This window comes from Saccopteryx leptura, chromosome 3 (genome assembly GCF_036850995.1).
Source record: "Saccopteryx leptura isolate mSacLep1 chromosome 3, mSacLep1_pri_phased_curated, whole genome shotgun sequence".
In the NCBI taxonomy this organism is placed as follows: Eukaryota; Metazoa; Chordata; class Mammalia; order Chiroptera; family Emballonuridae; genus Saccopteryx; species Saccopteryx leptura.
The window spans coordinates 82,624,801-82,645,597 of NC_089505.1; the positions used below are offsets into that span (position 1 = coordinate 82,624,801).

Genomic DNA, 20,797 nt, shown 5'->3' on the forward strand with positions numbered 1-20,797 from the left:
GGGTTTTGACTTCATGTTTATTAAAATTTGTTATCTGTGAAGGTCAACTGAGCACTTCTCAGTCAAGCAATGCATGTCCACATTGGAGAATCTGGAAAATTTTACTGAACAATTGATGTAGTTACACCATCATACATATGACAAATCTAACACAATAATGTAGGACAAACATTTGAAACAAAAAAGCTAAGATGCATACTGTAAACATAAAATGGGAGTTTATCATATATCAATTGAGAAAAATAAATTTTTGAAAATACAGAAAATTCTATTTTGAAGCATAATTACTGGTATCTTTGATAGTGTGAATATGTTAGCCCTGGCTAGTTGGCTTAGCAGGAGAGCATCGGCCTGGTGTGTGGAAATCCTAGGTTCAATTCCCTGTCAGGGCACATAGGAGAAGCAACCATCTGCTTCTACACCCCCCTCTCTTCTCTTTTTCCCTTTCCCTCCCACAGCCATGGTTTAAATAGTTTGAGGGAGTTGGCCCCAGGCACTGAGGATGGTTCAGAGGCTTTGCCTCAGGAGCTAAAATAGCTTGGTTGCTGAGCAATGGAGCAGCAACCCCAGCGGGCCAAGCATATCCTGGTAGGGCGCTTGCCAGATGGACCCTAATCTGGGCACATGCAGGACTCTGTCTCTTCCTCTCTGCCTATTGCTTAATAAAAAAGAAAGAAAGAAAGAAAAAGTTGTAATTATGATAAAGAAAACTTCAGTTTAGCTTAGCTTGATTAGGGCATCATTTCGATTTGCAGAGGCACATAGAGAAACAGATTAATGTTTCTTTCTCTATTTCCCTTCCTCCATCTCTAAAGTCAATGAATAAAAACATAATTTCTGAGTTAGACATATTTAACGATTTATATGTGAAGCCCTGGCCAAGTTTGCAAGTTTTATCATGAAAGAATCAACAACTGAATGCATAAGTGGAGTAACAAATCAAACTTTTCTTTTCTCTAAAATCAACATAAATAAAAATATATAGGTAAGATGATGAGATGGATGGCATTGTCAATGCAATAAGATTAGTAATATATTCACAAATTATAGTTAGAATGAAGAGGTATAGTCATACTGAAAAATGACTTACATAATAGCACAGAATCTTTTTGACATCACATGAAATATTATACCTAACTAAAAACTATGGGTATGTATCCATGCAATAAAAATTAAAAATCAATAGTAATCCTCTAAGAAGCTTTCTCTTATTTAAAAATTAAAAATGCTTTTATCCACTTTTCAAATACAGCAGACCTCCATTTCAAATACAGCAGACATCCATTTCCCCCATTCAGACTGGTGGAAGTTCTTTCAGGTTTTAGAAGATAGCAAGGTTCATGACACCTTGATCCAGCACAACCGCTCAGGTCAGGGTCCTTGTGAGGGGATGGAGCACTTTCAGAGTGTAGCCTACCAGCCATTCAGCAAAAGATATCAGCTGACAAAGACTGCAGGCTGTACTGTTGCCACATACTAAGATAAGAGGAACACACATTAGCCCTGGCTGGTTGGCTCAGTGGTAGTGTATCAGCCCAGCATTCGGATGTCCCAGGTTTGATTCCTGGTCAGGACACACAGGAGAAGTGCCCATCTGCTTCTCCACTGCTCCCCCTCTTGGTTGTCTCTCTCTCTCACTCCTGCAGCCATGGTTCGATTAGAGTGAGTTGGCCTGGGCTCCTGAGCAATGCTCCACTGCATCAGGCGCGAAGAAGAGTTCAGTTCTGAGCAATGAAGCAATGCCCCAAATGGGCAGAGTATCACCCCTTAGTGAAATTGCCAGGTGGATCCCAGTCAGGAAGCATACAGAAGTCTGTCTCTGTCTCTCCTTCTCTCACTGAATTAAAAAAGAAAAACACACAGCCCTGTGCAACTATTCCAAAAATGTTTTCTTTCACTAATACTGGAGTCCTTGTAAACAAGAATAAATGTCATGTGTTCCCAGAAGCAACTGATGTTGTGACACCAACTCACATTCCAAAATGATATCTGAATCTCCAAAAAGTCACGGCACACAGGCTCTACAGGAGGGCCACATATCAGGCACTTTGGCACTTTTCTAGGAGGATATGGGCAACAATAAAAATTTGGCAAAAGTTGATTTCAGCACCACACTGTGCCTTTGAAGGCAGAGAAAGTTTGAGACCCGTGTAAAAGTTCTTTTTTTTTATTTACAGGGACAGAGAGAAAGTCAGAGAGAAGGATAGATAGGGACAGACAGACAGGAACGGAGAGAGATTAGAAGCATCAATCATCAGTTTTTCGTTCTGACACCTTAGTTGTTCATTGATTGCTTTCTCATATGTGCCTTGAGCGTTGGCCTTCAGCAGACCAAGTAACCCCTTGCTCAAGCCAGAGACCTTGGGTCCAAGCTGGTGAGCTTTTTGCTCAAGCCAGATGAGCCTGCGCTCAAGCTGGAGACCTTGGGGTCTTGAACATGGGTCCTCTGCATCCCAGTCCAATGCTCTATCCACTGCGCCACTGCCTGGTCAGGCCATGTAAAAGTTCTTGACATCTGGCCCTGGCCGGTTGGCTCAGCGGTAGAGCGTCGGCCTGGCGTGCGGGGGACCCGGATTCGATTCCCGGCCAGGGCACATAGGAGAAGCGCCCATTTGCTTCTCCAACCCCCCCTCCTTCCTCTCTGTCTCTCTCTTCCCCTCCCGCAGCCAGGGCTCCATTGGAGCAGAGATGGCCCGGGCGCTGGGGATGGCTCCTTGGCCTCTGCCCCAGGTGCTAGAGTGGCTCTGGTCGTGGCAGAGCGACGCCCCGGAGGGGCAAAGCATCGCTCCCTGGTGGGCAAAGCATCGCTCCCTGGTGGGCAGAGCATCGCTCCCTGGTGGGCAGAGCTTCGCCCCTGGTGGGCGTGCTGGGTGGATCCCGGTCAGGCACATGCGGGAGTCTGTCTGACTGTCTCTCCCCGTTTCCAGCTTCATGTAAAATAAAAAAATAATAATAAAAAAAAGTTCTTGACATCTTCACGCCCCTAGAGACAAAATCTACTTATAACCTAAACAACACAGTAAATAAAACATTCCAAAACCATGAATCATGGCTGTGGCATTTCTTGCATTGGTGACTTCAACATTGAAAATATTCATCACAGGTATTTAGGAAACCAGGTCCCTGAAAAGGCAGCTCCATCTGCAAGCTGAATGCAGATGATGTACTCTAAGGTCAACACTGAGTCAGGTCCATGTCACAACTTATCACAGTTAAATAAATGCTGATCCCCTAATACCTCATGCTACATGATCATTTCCTCCAACAAATCAGAGAAAAAAATCAGCTTCTCTAAGGATATTAGGATAGTGGCTGATGTAAACAGTGGACACCTGCTAGATGGTACAGGTGAACTACCTTTGGCAACACAAATTTAAAAAGACATAAATCTGGAAAGTCCTGAACACCTTAGAAAGTATAACACAGACACACATGCCTCTCATCTAAATAAAACTTATGGAAAATCTCCATACCATTGACATTTGGGTGCATATAATTAAAATTAGACAAATGGAGCCTTCAAGTTACCTACACTGTTGTTAACACTTATTAAAAAACTACATTCTAAGATTGTCCTCTAATGTGAACTCTCATATGCTTAGACAGCTGAAAATTGAAGGGAAAAGATTTTCCACACTCACTGCACTCATAAGACCTTTCTCCAGTGTGAATTCTCTGATGATATCGAAGGCCATTGCTACTAGAAAAAGATTTTCCACACTCACTGCACTCAAAAGGCCTTTCTCCATTATGAACTCTCTGATGATAACGAAGGTTAGACTTCCTGATAAAAGATTTCCCACATTCATGGCACTCATAAGGCCTTTCTCCAGTGTGAACTCTCTGATGAAAATGAAGGATGGACTCCCTAACAAAAGATTTCCCACATTCACAACACTCATAAGGTCTTTCCCCAGTGTGAATTCTCTGATGATAACGAAGTTTAGAGTTAGTGAAATAAGATTTCCCACATTCACTGCACTCATAAGGCCTTTCTCCAGTATGAACTCTCTGATGATAACGAAGGTTAGAGTTCCTGATAAAAGATTTTCCACATTCACAGCACTCATAAGGCCTTTCTCCAGTGTGAACTCTCTCATGGTAACGAAGGTTAGAGTTGCTAATAAAAGATTTCCCACACTCACTGCATTTATAAGGCCTTTCTTCAGTGTGAACTCTCTGATGATAACGAAGGACAGAGCTACAGAAATAAGATTTCCCACAGTCACTGCACTCATAAGGCCTTTCTCCTATGTGAACTCTCTGATGATAACGAAGGCCACTGCTACTAAAATAGGATTTACCACACTCACTGCACTCAAAGGGTCTTTCTCCTGTGTAAACTTTCTCATGATAAGTTTCTCTTATTTGCAAAGTCACCCCAGACTCTGAGGTTTCATCTGGCCTGTTCCTGGTAGGAGTAGTCTGTTGTTGGAGATGTCCTGATTCAGTAAGGGTGTTCAGCCCTACCACTTGGCCGGTAAGAAGCATCTGGGACACACTGACATTGTGGCCCTTTGTGAGTGAGACTTTGTCCACATTTCTTTCAAAATGGTTTTTTTCCACGTACGGATTCTCATGGTGCTGACACTTTGTACTTAAATAAAATCGTTCTCCACATGTGCCAGATTTCAACAGGTGTGATTCCTGCTTCTCAACCAAGTTGAAAATGTCTCTCAAGACAAGGTCACAACTCTCACAGGGGTGGCTCTTCTGGGAAGACAAGGCCAGATTAGGATCCTTTGCCTGTGACACCCTTTCAGAAGCATTCTGTTCAGTGGGAGCCTCCACATCCTCTGCTCCACAGCAGCAACCTGAACAAAAGGAAATGCTGGTGAATTACATGTTGATCTTATAGGAAAGAAGATTTCTCAACATAAACGAACATCTGTTACAGGTAGGCATGGTTCTATGGGCTAATCTTTAAGAAAAGTAGGTTAAACTCTGAAGAAATGGTAGTTACTTATGGCTTAGTCCCACAAGTTAGTCAGTGGTGGAGACCTCACCAAGGAAAGATGCCAGCAGATAATCAGACAAAAAAATAAAGGCCGGGTCCACTACTTTTTTCTCTGCAAGAAGCTTCCTGGAGGACTTTTCTTCAGAAGTAATCTAACTGTACTCAAACCCATAAAAATCAATTATATTAGAACACATGATGTAAACACCAATACAAGAGCATGTGTAAACTTCAAGGTTCTGCTGGCACGGATCAGGGTTGTAAAGTAGTAAAGGAAGGTCTGTGAGTGGAAAGATGGGCATGTGAAGCTTAAAGAGGTGAAGATTACCAATGGGTTTGAAATATGAGTAGAAATGACAACTGTTAGATATAATTGGCAAAGTGTCCAAAATAAGCTGAAAAATAGATTAACTAATAAGCAAGGACAAACAGATTAAATTATGGCAATGACAATGTCAACAAAATGCTATCAAGCCAAATTAGTGCCAAAGTTACAACCTTAAAGCCCTGGCATGAAATCCTCAGCAACTGCCATTCACCAAGCCAAAACCCCATCTGAACCCACTTGGCTAAGGGTGGAGTCATGTGCCTCCTGTGATCCACAAATGACTATTCTCCTTAACCCTAGTTGAGCCACTAATGGGATTCGGATCATATGAATTAATAAAAACAAAAAACAAAAAAATCCCCCCAAAACCTTATGAGAGTGATGGTCAGAAAGCACTAAACTGGCCATAGAAAAAGGATTTATGAAAGTGACATCAGTAGGATGGCAGAAGAGGAGATACAACTCATTCCCCTCTTCACATAAAGTAGACACCTGTCCATGAAAAAAACAAACATAGAAGAAAGAATAAGAGCCCAGCAGAGACAAATATCAACACAGAAGAGCCAGAGAGGGAGACCTGCACAGAAAGGTTAATTGGGAGACCAAATTAGCAAACACATGTCAAGATGGCTAGGTTCAAAAACAAGGGCCAGAGTTACCTCTAGCAGCCACTGTGCTGTGTTAGCTTTGAGCCTAGTGGTTGGTTCTGTGAAAACCCCAAGGAAACTTTGCTGTTAGGAATCACAGCAAAAATGAAACTCAGGATCAATGACTTCACTAGTGAATTCTACCAACCATTCAAAGATGACTTGATACTTTTCATGGGAATTAATATATAAAAAATTAAAGCCTTTCAAAACTCATGAGCCCAAAAGTAGTTAATTATGGGATTAAAGATGTAGAGACATTTTTCTCAAAATTATATACAAATGACCAACAGGAATATAAATAATGTATTTTCTAATTAATCAAGACGAAACCTATTCGGGCCACTGCAAGATGACCAACTACAAATCCTGCCCAATGAAAGCTCAGTACAGCAGTTACTGGGGCTGCAGGGGGAAGGGAGGGAGGTGCAAACAAACAAGCCTTACCAAGACGGCAAGTACCCAGAACACTGGGGAAGCAGCAGAGCCCACAGTCCACCTGCTGACAACGAAGCATCCCCGAGGGAACTGGGGGCATGGAAAATGCACAGTCTAGTCCAGGCCACCGGGGAAATCTTACCCAGAGAGGATATAAGTGTGAAGTTCTCCACCATCACTTCAAGGTACAGGCGTCTCTGAGCCTCATCAAGGAGGCACCATTCTTTCCTGGAGAAGTACAGGGCAACATCCTCAAAGGTCACATCAACCTGTCAGAATTAATACAAGTGAATCAGAAACAGTCTGTCTGAGCACCCGCATTCCAACTCCATAAAAATCTTCCCCACGCTCACTCCTTCCAGGGCTCCACACTTTAGAGAAGACACCACGGCTTGGTGCAGCGCTGCCTGCCTGGTCACCTCAGTCCTGTCATCACTTCTATCTCCCTCAGCGAAAGCACACAGGGAAATGGAAATGAAGATGGGGTGGAGTTGGGGGTGGAAAGAGGGAGCAGACAAATGTCACCTTAGTTCTGGGCCATGCTACCTGGGTTCCATCATCGTTGCCTAGAAAATCCACTACAAACTCCTTGATCATGCCTCTAAGACATAGTAAATCATGAGCTTATACTTCACCCTTAAGTCTCCGGATGAGGAACCCAGCACCATCACCTTAAACTTCCTCTAGTTGTGCACACCACTGAGTGAGTAACCGTATTTCCTTCATATGTTCAGACCCCAGGCTCAGTTACCTTCCTATTCCACACCACAGGGATCTCTCTGAACACACCTATATACTTGGCACATGGCACCCAGAGAGTGCACGACATATGCACACAGGGTCCAGCACAACCCCAATCCTCTGAGGGCACCCACAGCTAGGAAAAGTCCCAAATGAGGCTCTAAAATGTACCCTGACTTGTTCTGATCTTTGCTTCAATATTTGCCACTCACATCCACATGGGAATTTCAGACACGAATAACTCCTTTCCACTCTGCTCTGTGTTGCTGTCCCCTCAGAAGCCACAACATTCTTCCCTCTACTCAAACTTTTAAAAAATATCTGCTACCACTGGTATCTATTTTAGGAAGAGTGACACCCACAAATGACGACATTTGCCCATGACCTTATCCACAGGGAAGACTAAAACCAGCCTGAACAGGCAGTGGTGTGGTGGACAGAGCGTCGGACTGGGATGTGCAGGACCCAGGTTCGAGACCCCGAGGTCACCAGCTTGAGCGCGGGCTCATCTGGTTTGAGGAAAAAAAAAAAAAGCTCACCAGCTTGACCCAGGTGGCTGGCTCAAGCAAGGAGTCACTCAGTCTGCTATAGCCCCCCGGTCAAGGCATGTATGAGAAATCAATCAATGAACAACTAAGGAACTGCAACAAAGAATTGATGTTTCTCATCTCTCTTCCTTCCTGTCTGTCTGTCCCTATACATCCCTCTCTGACTCTGTCTAGGCCACAAAAAAAAAAAAAAAAAAAGACTGTAACCAGCCCAACCCCACAGAAGCACCACACAAAATTCTGAAGGGGAAACAAAGCCCTGCCCTCGGTATCATCCTATGTCTACTCCTTGTCTGCCTCGACAGCCATCATAATCAACCTTGGCCATTTCAGAGATCACCATCTCTCCCATTGTGACATCACTATCACTCCTCCCCCTCACATGCACTTATGAGGACCAGAAACCCCTATTAGGGGGAAAAAAAGAAAACCCTCTTTAAAATGGGCTATTTTTAACCACTGCCACCAAAACCTGCACTTTCTCCACAGCTCCACACTGATGCACAAAGGAGTCTCCACTTTAATATGTCTCCATCCTCAAACACTGTCAAAGTAAAAAAATTATCTCTATTCATTTTCACTTTCTTTTTTATTTGTTTATTTTTTTACAGAGACAGAGAGAGGGATAGACAGGGACAGACAGACAGGAATGGAGAGAGATGAGAAGCATCAATCATTAGTTTTTCGTTGCACATTGCCACACCTTAGTTGTTCATTAATTGCTTTCTCATATGTGCCTTGACCCCGGGCCTTCAGCAGACCAAGTAACCCCTTGCTGGAGCCAGCGATCTTGGGTCCAAGCTGCTGAGCTTTTTGCTCAAATCAGATGAGCCCGCGCTCAAGCTGGCGACCTCGGGGTCTCGAACCTGGGTCCTCTGCATCCCAGTCCGACGCTCTATCCACTGCGCCACCACCTGGTCAGGCCATTTTCACTTTTGATGCAACCCCAGAGATATCCCTGCATTGCTTTCTTCCTCCCTACTCTATCACCAATGCATTTCATGTAACCCCCTTATGTCTTTCCTTTTGATTCATTTTTGGGTTTTTTTTTTTTTTGATTGAGACAGAGACAGAGAAAGGGACAGATAGAGACAGACAGGAAGGGAGAGAGATGAGAAGCATCAATTCTTCATTGCTGCACCTTAGTCATTCACTGATTGCTTTCTCATGTGTCCCCTGACCCGGGGGGGGGGGGGGGAGGAGGGTACAGCAGAGTGAGTGTTCCCGTTCTCAAGCCAGCGACCTTGGGCTCAAGCTGGTGAGCCTTGCTCAAACCAGATGAGCCAACGCTCAAGGTGGTCACATCGGGGTTTCGAACCTGGGTCCTTTGCATCTCAGTCCAATGCTCTATATACGGCGCCACAGCCTAGTCACGACCCCTTTGATTCTGAAGTGTAAAATAAATGGTAAAACTTCCTTTTCCTGAACATCTTGTCAATCTGTTGAGATTTTTGCTTCCTGGCAATCATTGTCAGCTTGGCTTCAAGAAACTCAAATAATTCTCTATATCCCTGGAGGGTTAGCTTGGTTGGCTACACTGTCGTCCGGAAGCACAGAGGTTGCTGGTTCAATCTCCAGTTAAGGCACATACGGACAGACTGATGTTTCTGTCTGTCTGTCTGTCTGTCTGTCTCTCTCTCCCCCTGCCTCTTTCACTGATGTCAATAAATTAAATTTTTTTTCTTTAAATAATAAAGTAATACTCTACAAATCTGAACCTTTTAACGTTGACATCAGAAATGGGGGGACCTTGCCTGACCTGTGGTGGCGCAGTGGATAAAGCGTCGACCTGGAAATGCTGAGGTTGCCGGTTCGAAACCCTGGGCTTGCCTGGTCAAGGCACGTATGGGAGTTGATGCTTCCAGCTCCTCCCCCTTCTCTCTCTCTGTCTCTCTCTCCTCTCTAAAAATGAATAAATAAAATAAAATAATTTAAAAAAAAAAAAAAAAGAAATGGGGGGACCTTGATGTTACCTGTGCACAGCACTAGGAACACAGGGTGGGATATCCCCAGAGTACCCACATCCAAGAGCTGGGAAAATACCAACAAAGGGGTCTGCAGATACTAAATGGTAGTGTCTCCAGGGAGGGATTGGTGCACCCTTTCCTTCCTTGTCTAATTTACAGAAGTAAAAGTGGTTTTTCAATTTCAAAACTTGTGAGAAGACACAGACAACCACCATTCACCTCCAGGTAAGCAGGTCTCCTCAGTAGGCCCACCCAGCAATGAGGTCTGGTGACCTCTAGGAAACTGTCCATGTCCCGGAGTCTCTCCGCAGTGCTGCCTCTAACCAGCTCTGTGAACTGAGACTAGGACTCATCTCGCTGGACCTCACTGTCTCATCACTCTATTCCAGTCTCTTTTTTCAGCAGGATTTCAAAAAAACTTTTTTTAAGACTTTATTCATTTGAGAGAGAGAGAGAGAGAGAGAAAGCATGTGTGTGTGTGTGTGTGTGTGTGTGTGTGTGTGTGTGTGAGAGAGAGAGAGAGAGAGAGAAGGGAGGAAGGGCAAGAAGTCTTACTCAAACATGTGTCTTGACTGAGCAAGCCCAGGGTTTCAAACTCTCGAAACTCAGTGTTCCAGGTTGACGCTTTAAACACTTCGCCACCACAGGTAAGAGTCTCAGCAGGATTTTAAAACTTCATAAAAGCATAAATCAGCCTGTCCTCCCCCCCCCCTTCAACACCTTTTATAACTCCAAGGACCCCAAAATAAAGGCACAATCCCTCTGCCTCCTAATCAAGACGTGACTGCACCTCAGACTGTTTCATGCAGACAGAAGAGGAATCTCAGTCTTCCGGGTGTCTCCCGGGTCCGTGGCCCCTCAGCCTGTCACCTCTCGCAACCCCGTCACAGCGAGTATCACCCACGAGGGCCTCACGGTCCGGGATGCCGGGGCCTGGGCTGCAGAATGTGACTGGCCCACGAACCGGGGCTCCGGATTCGGAGGGGTAAGCGGTGAGGTTCCGTGGAACGCACTCACCTCAGCCGGGCGCCTTAGCGCGACCGCAGCCATCGGACTCTGCGGGCGGGGGCGGGGAGGGAGCGGCGGGCGAGGATGTAGCCCCAGCTCCGCGGTCGCTGTCCGGCCCTGGCGCGGGACACCCGGATGTCCTCACGGAGCCTCACAGTTGCCGCGGGAACTCCACTTGATCGCCTTTTGCTCCCAATCCCACCGACACTGGTAGTTCCTGACGTAGTGAGACTCCATGGAGCGGAAATGCTGACGGTAAGGCGATGGAAGTCCCGCCCTAAAATAGTGTCAAACCGAAAATGAGCATTCTAGGTAATGTAGTTCCTACATTCCAAAGTGGGGACTCTCTTATTTTTCAGCCTGCTAGAAGAGTGTATTTGGGGGCACAGTCCCAATGGTGGGATTCAACTAATTTAACAACCGGTTTTCTGCCCTAATGACCATTTCAGTATTAAAAAGGATACAACAAAAGGTAGTTTATTATTTCATGCATTTAATACTTAAAGGAGAAAAATAAGAGGTACACAAAACTAGATTGTTATGTTTTAAAATATTAATGAAAAAATATTAAATAATACCTGGCAATAAAACTGTTAAGATATTTCCATATTGCTTCCTCTTCTTTTTTATTCTGAGACAGAGAGAAACAGAGAACGGGAAAGGTGGGTACAGAAAGACAGAAAGAAAGAGAGATGAGAAGCATCAAATTTTATTGTGGTACCTTATTGTCCATTCATTGCTTTCTCATATGTGCTTTGACCAATGGCCTCCAGCAGAGCTAATGAACCCTTGCTCAATCCAGCAACCTTGGACTCAAGCCAGCGACTTTGGGCTTCAAGCCAGTGACCATGCGGTCATGTTTATGATCCCACACTCAAGCCAGCAACCCCACGCTCAAGCTGATAAGCCCACGCTCAAGCCACTGACCTCAGGGATTTGAACTTTGGTCCTCTCTGTCACAGTCTGATGCTCTGTCCACTCTTCATTTGCCTGGTCAGCGTCCATACTGCTTCTTGATTGGCATCTTCACTTGCAATTTTTTTCACCTATGGATGGAATCAACATTTCTAGAAGCTTTTCTCCAGTGTGAACTTTCTGATGATAAAGAAGTTTAGTAAAAGATTTCCCACATTCATTGCACCCATAAGGCCTTTCTCCTGCGTGAATTCTGTGGTAAATATGAAGGACCCAATTCCTGAAAGAGGATTTTCCACATTCACTGCACTCATACGGCCTTTCTCCAGTGTGAACTCTCTGATGATATCAAAGGCAACTGCTACTAGAAAAAGATTTCCTACATTCACTGCATTCAATCGGCCTTTCTCCAGTGTGAACTCTGTGATGAAAATGAAGGTTAGAGCTAAAAAAAATAAGATTTCCCACATTCACTGAAGTTATAAGGCCTTTCTCCAGTATGACCTCTCTGATGACAATGAACATCAGCTTTAGAGGTAAAACTTTTTCACATTCACTACACCCATCAGGCCTTTTCCTATATGAACTCTCTGATGACGATTTAAAGCATTTTTTGTGCTGAAGGATTTCCTACAGTCACTGCACTCAAAAGGCCTTTCTCCACTGTGAACTTTCTAATGACAATGAAGATTAGAGCTAATGGAAAAAGATTTCTCACATTCACAGCACTCATACAGCCTTTCTCCAGTGTGAACTTTCTGATGATAACGAAGGCAGGCCAGGGCTAAGAAAAAAGAATTTACCACATTCACTGCACTCATATGGTCTTTCCCCTGTGTGAACTTTTTGATGATAAATTTTCCTCATTTCCAAAGTTACCCCAGACACTGAGGTTTCATCTGGACTGTTCCTGGTATGAGTAGCCTGTTGTTGGGGATATCTGGATTCAGTAAGGATGTTCAAACCTACCTCCTGGAAGGTAAAAAGCATCTGGGACACATTGAAATTGTGGCCCTTTGTGAGTGAGACCCTGTCCACATGTCTTTTATAATGTTTCTTTTTCATGTACTGATCCTCATGCTGGTGACACTTTGCACTGCAATAAAATAGTTTTCCACATGCACCACATTTCAACATCTGTGATCCCTGCTGCTCAAGCAGGTTGAAAATGTCTCTCTAAACAAGGACACAACTCTCACAGGGGTGGCTCTTGTGGGAAGACAAAGCAACATTATGATCCTTTGCCTGTGACACCCTTTCAGATGCATTCTGTTCAGTGGGAGCCTCGACATCCCCTGCTCCACAGCAGCAATCTGAACAAAAGAAAATACTGGTGAATTACATGCTGACCATATAGGAAATGAGATTTCTCAATATAAATGAACATCTGTCACAGTTAGGCAGATTCTGCGGGATGATTTTTAAGAAAAGTACGTTAAACTCCGAAAAAATGGTATTTACCTATTACTCGGCCCCAAAAGTCAGTGAGTGGTACAGATTTCACTAAGGAAAGATGCCAGCATACAATGGGACACAAAAATAAAGAACAAGTCCACTACTATTTCCTGCGCAAAAGCCTTCCTGGAGGACTTTTCTTGCTGCAATAATCTGAATGTGCTCAAACCCTTAAAAATCAATTATATTGGCCTGACCTGTGGTGGCGCAGTGGATAAAGCATCGACCTGAAAATGCTGAGGTTGCCAGTTTGAAACCCTGGGCTTGCCTGGTCAAGGCACATATGGGAGTTGATGCTTCCAGCTCCTCCCCCCTTCTCTCTCTCTCTTCTTGCTCTCTCTCTCTCTCTCTCTCTCTCTCCTCTCTAAAAAAATGAATAAATAATTTTTTTTTAAAAGTGTTAAAAAAAATCAATTATATTAAACCACTTGATGTAAACACCAATACAAGAGCATGTGCAAACTTCAAGGTTCTGCTGGCACGGATCAAAGTTGTAAAGTAGTAAAGAGACCTGTGAGAGAAAGGTTGGCATGTGAAGTTTAAAGAGGTAAAGATTACTCATGGGTTTGAAATATTAGTGGAAATTGACAACTGTTAAATATGAGTAATTGGGAAAGTGTCAGCAATAAGCTGAAAAGTAGATTAAGTGATAAACAAAGACAAATAGATTAAGGTATGGCAATGTCAAGGATAACAAAAGGCTATTAAGCCAAATTACTTCCAAAGTTACAAGCTTAAAGCCTGGAATGAAACCCTCAGCAACTGCCATTCACCAAGCAAAGACCCGCTCTGAACCCACTTGGCTGTGGGTGTAGTCATGTGCCTCCTGTGATGGTCAGAGAGCACAAAACTGACCACAGAAAAAAGCTCTATGTGAGTGACATCAGTAGGATAACAATACAGGAGATAGGAAAACTAATCCCCCCCATTCAAATCCCCCACACCTGTCCACGAGAAAAACAGCCACAGGAGAAAGGAAGAAGAGCTGAATTGAGACAAACATCAAGACAGAAGAGGCAAAAATGTAGACCTGCACAAAAAGGTTAATTGGGAGACCAAATTAGCAAACATACATAAAGATGGCTAGGTTCAAAAACAAGGGCCAGAGTTACCTCTAGCAGCCACTATGCTGTGTAAGCTTTGACTCTAGTGGTTGGTTCTGTGAAAACCCAGGGGAAAGTTTGCTGTTAGGAATCACAGAAGTATCTGCAAAAATAAAACTCAGGACCAATGGCTTCACTAGTGAATTCTACCAAACATTCAAAAAAGATTTGATACTTCTCCTGGACATTAATATATAAAAAATAAAAGGTATTCAGAACTCATTAGCCAAAAGTAGTTAGAAATGGGATTGATGATGTAGAGACATTTCCCCAAATACTATGTACAAATGAGCAACAGGAATATAAAAAAATGTGTTTTCCCATTAATCAAGATGAAACCTGTCAGAGGAAAGCCAAAGCACCAAGTGACTTTCTGTTCCCATCCTGAGAAAATGAAAGTCGAGAGCAAGCACACATGACTGAAGGCGGTCGCGTTCAGGGAAGGTCCAAGGATGCTATGCTTGGCCCTGCTGGAGCTTTCTGCAGGTCAGGAATCAGACAGTAGATGGTGTGGTGTTATGTCTCAGAAAGGGAAAGAGAAATCTAATTAGTTTTGCAAAACTAAATAATAAAATTGTACACTGTATTCTGCTTGATAGTTTCTTATTCATGATGTCATGTTTCTGCTTAATAAATTGGATAACTGATCTAAGGCACCTCAATCCTGGAGAGATTGGGGTCCTCCATTTGCAGTATTGTTGCTGCTTCATTCCTTTGCAGCTCCACTCCATGAGACCCTGAACATTAACAACAAGGAATATAAAAATGTGCTTTCTCATTAATTAAGATGAAACCTGCCTGACCTGTGGTGGTGCAGTGGATAAAGCGTCGACCTGGAAACACTGAGGTTGCCGGTTCAAAACCCTGCACTTGTCTGGTCAAGGCACATATGGGAGTTGATGCTTCCTGCTCCTCCCCCCTTTCTCTATCTCTCTGTCCCTCTCTCTCCTCTAAAAAATGAATAAATAAATAAAAAAATTTAAAACCACAAGAGTTATCACCTCAGACATGTTAGAATGGCCAAAAAAAAAAAAAAAAAAAAAAAAAAAAGAAACCTATTAGGGCCACTGCAAGACGACCAACTACAAATCCTGCCCAATGAAAGCTCAGTACAGCAGTTACTGGGGCTGCAGGGGGAAGGGAGGAAAGTGCAAACAAACAAGCCTTACCAAGAAGGCAAGTACCCAGAACACTGGGGAAGCAGCAGAGCCCACAGTCCACCTGCTGACAACGAAGCATCCCCGAGGGAACTGGGGGCATGGAAAATGCACAGTCTAGTCCAGGCCACCGGGGAAATCTTACCCAGAGAGGATATAAGTGTGAAGTTCTCCACCATCACTTCGAGGTACAGGCGTCTCTGAGCCTCATCAAGGAGGCACCATTCTTTCCTAGAGAAGTACAGGGCAACATCCTCAAAGGTCACATCAACCTGTCAGAATTAATACAAGTGAATCCAAAACAGTCTGTCTGAGCACCCGCATTCCAACTCCATAAAAACCTTCCCCATGCTCCACTCCTTCCTTCCAGGGCTCCACATTTCAGAGAAGACACCACGGCTTGGTGCAGCACTGCCTGCCCGGTCATCACAGTCCCCTTCATCACTTCTATCCCCCTCAGCGAAAGCACGTAGGGAAATGGAAATGGGGGTGGGGAGAGGAAACAGACAAATGACACTTTAGTTTTGCATCATGCTGCTTGGGCTCCATACTCTTTGCCAAAAAAATCTACTGCTATCTCCTAGATATGTCATGCCTCTAAGACATAGCAAATCATGAGTTTATCCTTAACCCTTAAGTGCCCACATCAGGTACCCAGGCTATCAGGCTCAAACTTCCTCTAGTTGTGCACACCACTGAGTATCCCTACTTCTTTCAGATCTTCAGACCCCAGGCTCACTTCTCAGCTCAGCTACCTTCCTATTCCACACCACAGGGATCTCTCTGAAGGCACCATATACTAAGCACATGGCACCCAGAGAGTGCACGACATACATACAGGGTCTAGCACAACCCCAATCCTCTGAGGGCACGCACAGCTAGGAAAAGCCCCAAATGAGGTTCTAAATCTTCCCTGCCTGCTTCTGATGTTTGCTTCAATATTTGCCACCCAGATCCACATGGGAATTTTTTTTTTTTTTTTGTATTTTTCTGAAGCTGGAAACGGGGAGAGACAGTCAGACAGACTCCCGCATGCGCCCGACTGGGATCCACCCGGCACGCCCACCAGGGGCAACGCTCTTGCCCCTCTGCCCACCAGGGGGCGATGCTCTGCCCCTCTGGGGGGGTCGCTATGTTGCGACCAGAGCCACTCTAGCGCCTGGGGCAGAGGCCAAGGAGCCATCCCCAGCGCCAGGGCCATCTCTGCTCCAATGGAGCCTCGGGTGCGGGAGGGGAAGAGAGACAGAGAGGAAGGAGAGGGGGAGGGGTGGAGAAGCAGATGGGCGCTTCTCCTGTGTGCCCTGGTTGGGACCTCTGCACACCAGGCCGACGCTCTACCACTGAGCAAACCGACGCTCTACCACTGAGCAAACCGGCCAGGGCCGGGAATTTTTTTTTTTGACAGAGAGAGGGATAGATAGGGACAGACAGAGAGGAACGGAGAGAGATGAGAAGCATCAATTTTCCGTTGTGGCACTTTAGTTGTTCATTGATTGCTTTCTCATATTTGCCTTGACCGTGGGCAGACCGAGTGACCCCTTGCTCGGTGGTGAGCTTTGCTCAAGCCAAATGAGCCTGCGCTCAAGCTGGCGACCTCGGGGTCTCGAACCTGGGTCCTGCGCATCCCAGTCCGACGCTCTATCCACTGCGCCACCGCCTGGTCAGGTCACATGGGAAATTCAAATACAAATAACTCCTTTCCACTCTGCACTGCACTGCTGTCCCCTCAGAAGCCACAACATTCTTCCCTCTACTCAAACTTTTTAAAGAATCCACTGTCTCTATTTCAGGCAGAGTGACACTTACAAATGACCACATTTGCCTACGATCTTATCCACAGCGAAGACTGAAACCAGACAGACCCCACAGAAGCACAACACAAAACTCTGAAGGGGAAGCAAAGCCCTGCCCTTAGTATCATCCTATCTCTACTCCTTGTCTGCCTCGACAGCCATCATAATCAACCCATGGAAACCTTGGCCATTTCAGAGATCACCATCTCTCCCATTGTGATCTCACTATCGCTCCTCTCCCTTAAATGTGCTTGTGAGGACCAGAAACCCCTAGTAGGTGACCAAAAAGGAAATGCTCTTCGACATGGGCTATTTTTAACCACCGGGGCTCCGGGTTCGGAGGGGTGAGGGCCCGGGGGACGCGCTCACCTCAATCGGGCGCTTCAGAGCGGCCACCGCCATCGGACTCTGCGGGCGGGGCGGGGCGGGAGCGGCGGGCTAGAGGCATCCCCGAGGACGGCGGCCCTGGACTCTACACAAGTGGAGTCGCAGAGCTTCACACCCGCGTGTAATGAGGAGGGGACCACGACGCTTACACCTTCTCTTGCGACATTTTTCCAAACACCCAGCGATGTGGAACCTCCGCCCACTCCTTGTGGGAATAAGGGGTGAAAACAAAACACTTCCTCTGAGAATCCTAGAAATCGCGCCCCTCATCGAAAACGCCTTTCCTGAGTCTTGATTGGCTACCCAGGAAGGAATTCCACACACCCTCTGATGGGAAATGTACATCACAGGATCCCAGGCGGTCAATTGGGCTTTCCTCTCATCACTGCAGGAATAAAGACCAGATGCAAGGCACTCTTAGAAATAACGGGCTCATGCAAGAGACATCCTGAAAATGGCTGAAAAAAGTTGTCATCTTATCCTGCTGAGGGGTCTTGAGTCTTTGTTAATGAGTGCTTATCTGTAAACCCAATACACTGAGTCATAATGAAATATAGAAAAGAAAGTTAGCTTGACCAGGCAGTGGCGCAGTGGATAGAGCGTCGGACTGGGATTCCGAGGACCCAGGCTCAAGACCCTGAGGTCGCCAGCTTTGAGCGCGGGCTTATCTGGTTTGAGCAAAAGCTCGCCAGCTTGGACCCAAGGTCGCTGGCTTCAGCAAGGAGTTACTCGGTCTGCTGAAGGCCCGTGGTCAAGGCACATATGAGAAAGCAGTCAATGAACAACTAATGTGTTGCAATGCACAACGAAAAACTAATGACTGATGCTTCTCATCTCTCTCTGTTCCTGTCTGTCTGTCCCTATCTATCCCTCTCTCTGACTCTCTCTGTCCCTGTAAAAAAAATAAATAAAAAAAAAGAAAAGAAAGTGAAATTGTGGTCGGAGCTGCATGGTTTGGATGACTTAGGTCTCCGTGAGCAGGCCAGCTTTAATATAAAGACGTCTTCATTTGGCTACTTAACTGTGTGGCAAGATGTCTGTTTCTCGCTGTTCTGATACATTAATAAATGACGTATGCCTGTATTACAGCATCTGGAAAATTTTATTAAGCAAACAATCAACTTGCATTATCCTATATATGGCAAAGAATTTAAGACAAACCTTTGAATGCATAGTATAAACATGAAATGGAAATCTATTGCTTCTTTATCATATGAACATCAATTAAGATAAATTTTTTAAAGTAATAGGAGAATTGCCCTGGGGAGGTTGCTCATTTGGTTAGAGAACAATCCTGATATTACTTTAGGTGGCTAGTTAGACATGAGCCAAGAAAGGCAAAGGAGGAAAGGAATAAGTTGTCTCCTTGCGTTCCTGCATCCCTACAGAGTCTAGATGAATTTTTAAGCCAGAATAGGCCTCACCACACCCAGGCTGCTGGTCATGAATTTCCTGATAGGGTGTTAGGCACACAGCAGTACAATGAAGACACATAAAGAAGAGGAAGAACCAGAAGATGGTTATGGGATGGGGGGACAAAACAAGAAAAGTACAGGAAGTAAAAGCCCATAAAAACGTAATTTCTGTAATTGATCAAGGCACCGATTCTCACCAGTGAGTTGCCCATGCAGCCCCTTCTGAGTTTATTCCTAAATAGCCAATAAATCCCTACTTTGCTTGATGCACTTTGCCTCTTCATTGAATTCTTTCTCTCAAGAAGACAAGAAATGACCGTGACTGGATGGTTCAGAAGCCAGAGCTTCAGCTTGGTGTACAAACGTCCTGAGTTTGATCCCTGGTCAGGGCACATATGAAAAGCAACCATCTACTTCTCCACCCTCTCCCTCTTGCTTCTCTGTCTCCTGATCTGGCAGCCATGGCTCGATTAGAGTGAGTTGGCCCCCGCTCATGATGAAGCCTCCATTACATCTGCATCAGGCACTAAGGAGAGCTCGGTTGCTGAGCAATGGAGCAATGCTGCAAATGGTCAGAGCATTGTCCCTCAGTGGGCTTGCCAGGTGGATCTTGGTTGCAGTACATGCAAGAGTCTCTCTGCCTTCCCTTCTCTCACTGAATAAAAATAAAAAAAGACACATGACCATTTGGAACACTTATAAGAATGATTTCTTTCACCAATACTGGCAGTCCTTCTAAACAAGAAAAAATGTCATTTGTTTCCAGAAGCAACTGATGTTGTGACACCTACCAATACTTCAAAGTGATCTCTGAGTCTCATAAAACTCATGGCATCTAGGCTGCACATGAGGGTCACAAAATCTGACAGTCTATTCTAGAAGGATATGGGCAACAATGAAAATTTGGCAAAAGCTGATTTCAGCACCACACTGTGCCTTCGAAGGCACAGAACATTTGAGAACCATGTAAACATTGCTGACCTCTTCACGCATCTAGAACCAAAACCTATTTATAACCTAAACGACACAGTAAATAAAACATCCAAAATTAACAAGTAGTCAAAGAAAAGGACCTTTATTATTTTATAAACCAATGAGACATGGCTCTGGCATTTTTTGCATTGCTGATATCTGTACTGAAAATACTCATCACAGGTATTTAGGGAAACCAGGTCCCTGAAAAGGCAGTCCATCTACTAGCTTCCAGCTGAACGCAGATGATAATCTCTGAGGTCAACACTGAGTCAGGTCCCTGTCACAACTTATCAGAGTTAAATAAATCCTGATCCCATAACAGCTCGTACTACTCATCACTTTTTCCAACAAATCGGAGAAAAGAATCAGCTTTTCTAAGGACATTATGATGGTGGCTGATGTAAACAGTGGGCACCTGCTAGATGGTACAGGTGAAATAAATTTGGCCACAGAAATTTGAAAAGACATAAATCTGGAAAGAATCCTGTACCTTAGAAAGTACAACATAAAGACATGCTTCCCACCTAAGTAAAACTTATAAAAATCTTTGTGCTATTAACATTTGGGTGAATAAAATTAAAAAAATATAGCCTTAGAGTTACCTACACAGTTGTTAACACTTAAAAAAAAAAAAAAAACACCAAACTGTAGCCTGACCAGGTAGTGGCGCAGTGGATGGAGCGTTGGACTGGGATGCTGAGGACCCCGGTTCGAGACCCCGAGGTCGCCAGCTTGAGCGCAGGCTCATCTGGTTTGAGCAAAAAGCTCACCGGCTTGGACCCAAGGTCTCTGGCTCAAGCAAGGGGTTACTTGGTCTGCTGAAGGCCCACGGTCAAGGCGCATATGAGAAAGCAATCAATGAACAACTAAGATGTCGCAATGCACAACGAAAAACTAATGATTGATGCTTCTCATCTCTCCGTTCCTGTCTGTCTGTCTCTGTCTATCCCTCACTCTGACTCT

The 20,797-nt window shown here is 44.7% G+C and overlaps 1 protein-coding gene across 4 annotated transcripts; it reads right to left on the minus strand.

Moving 5' to 3' along the window:
- Positions 1 to 3,036: 3,036 nt before the first annotated feature.
- LOC136399484 (zinc finger protein 211-like) lies at positions 3,037 to 17,633 on the minus strand. 4 transcript variants are annotated; one of them, XM_066374689.1, is made up of 6 exons: positions 15,410 to 15,469; positions 11,562 to 11,680; positions 11,213 to 11,265; positions 10,644 to 10,911; positions 6,513 to 6,639; positions 3,037 to 4,814 (listed from the first exon to the last, which is right to left on the minus strand). In XM_066374689.1, exons 4-6 carry the CDS (start codon positions 10,674 to 10,676, stop codon positions 3,565 to 3,567), a joined length of 1,410 nt encoding a protein of 469 aa, XP_066230786.1. In that variant the 5' UTR covers positions 10,677 to 10,911; positions 11,213 to 11,265; positions 11,562 to 11,680; positions 15,410 to 15,469; the 3' UTR covers positions 3,037 to 3,564. The 4 variants fall into 4 exon arrangements, with proteins under 4 accessions (XP_066230786.1, XP_066230785.1, XP_066230788.1 ...); XM_066374688.1 differs by lacking the exon at positions 15,410 to 15,469 and adding an exon at positions 14,470 to 14,598; XM_066374691.1 differs by lacking the exons at positions 6,513 to 6,639; positions 10,644 to 10,911; positions 11,213 to 11,265; positions 11,562 to 11,680 and adding an exon at positions 17,427 to 17,633 and having other exon boundaries at positions 15,410 to 15,495.
- Between the last annotated feature and the right edge of the window lie 3,164 nt (positions 17,634 to 20,797).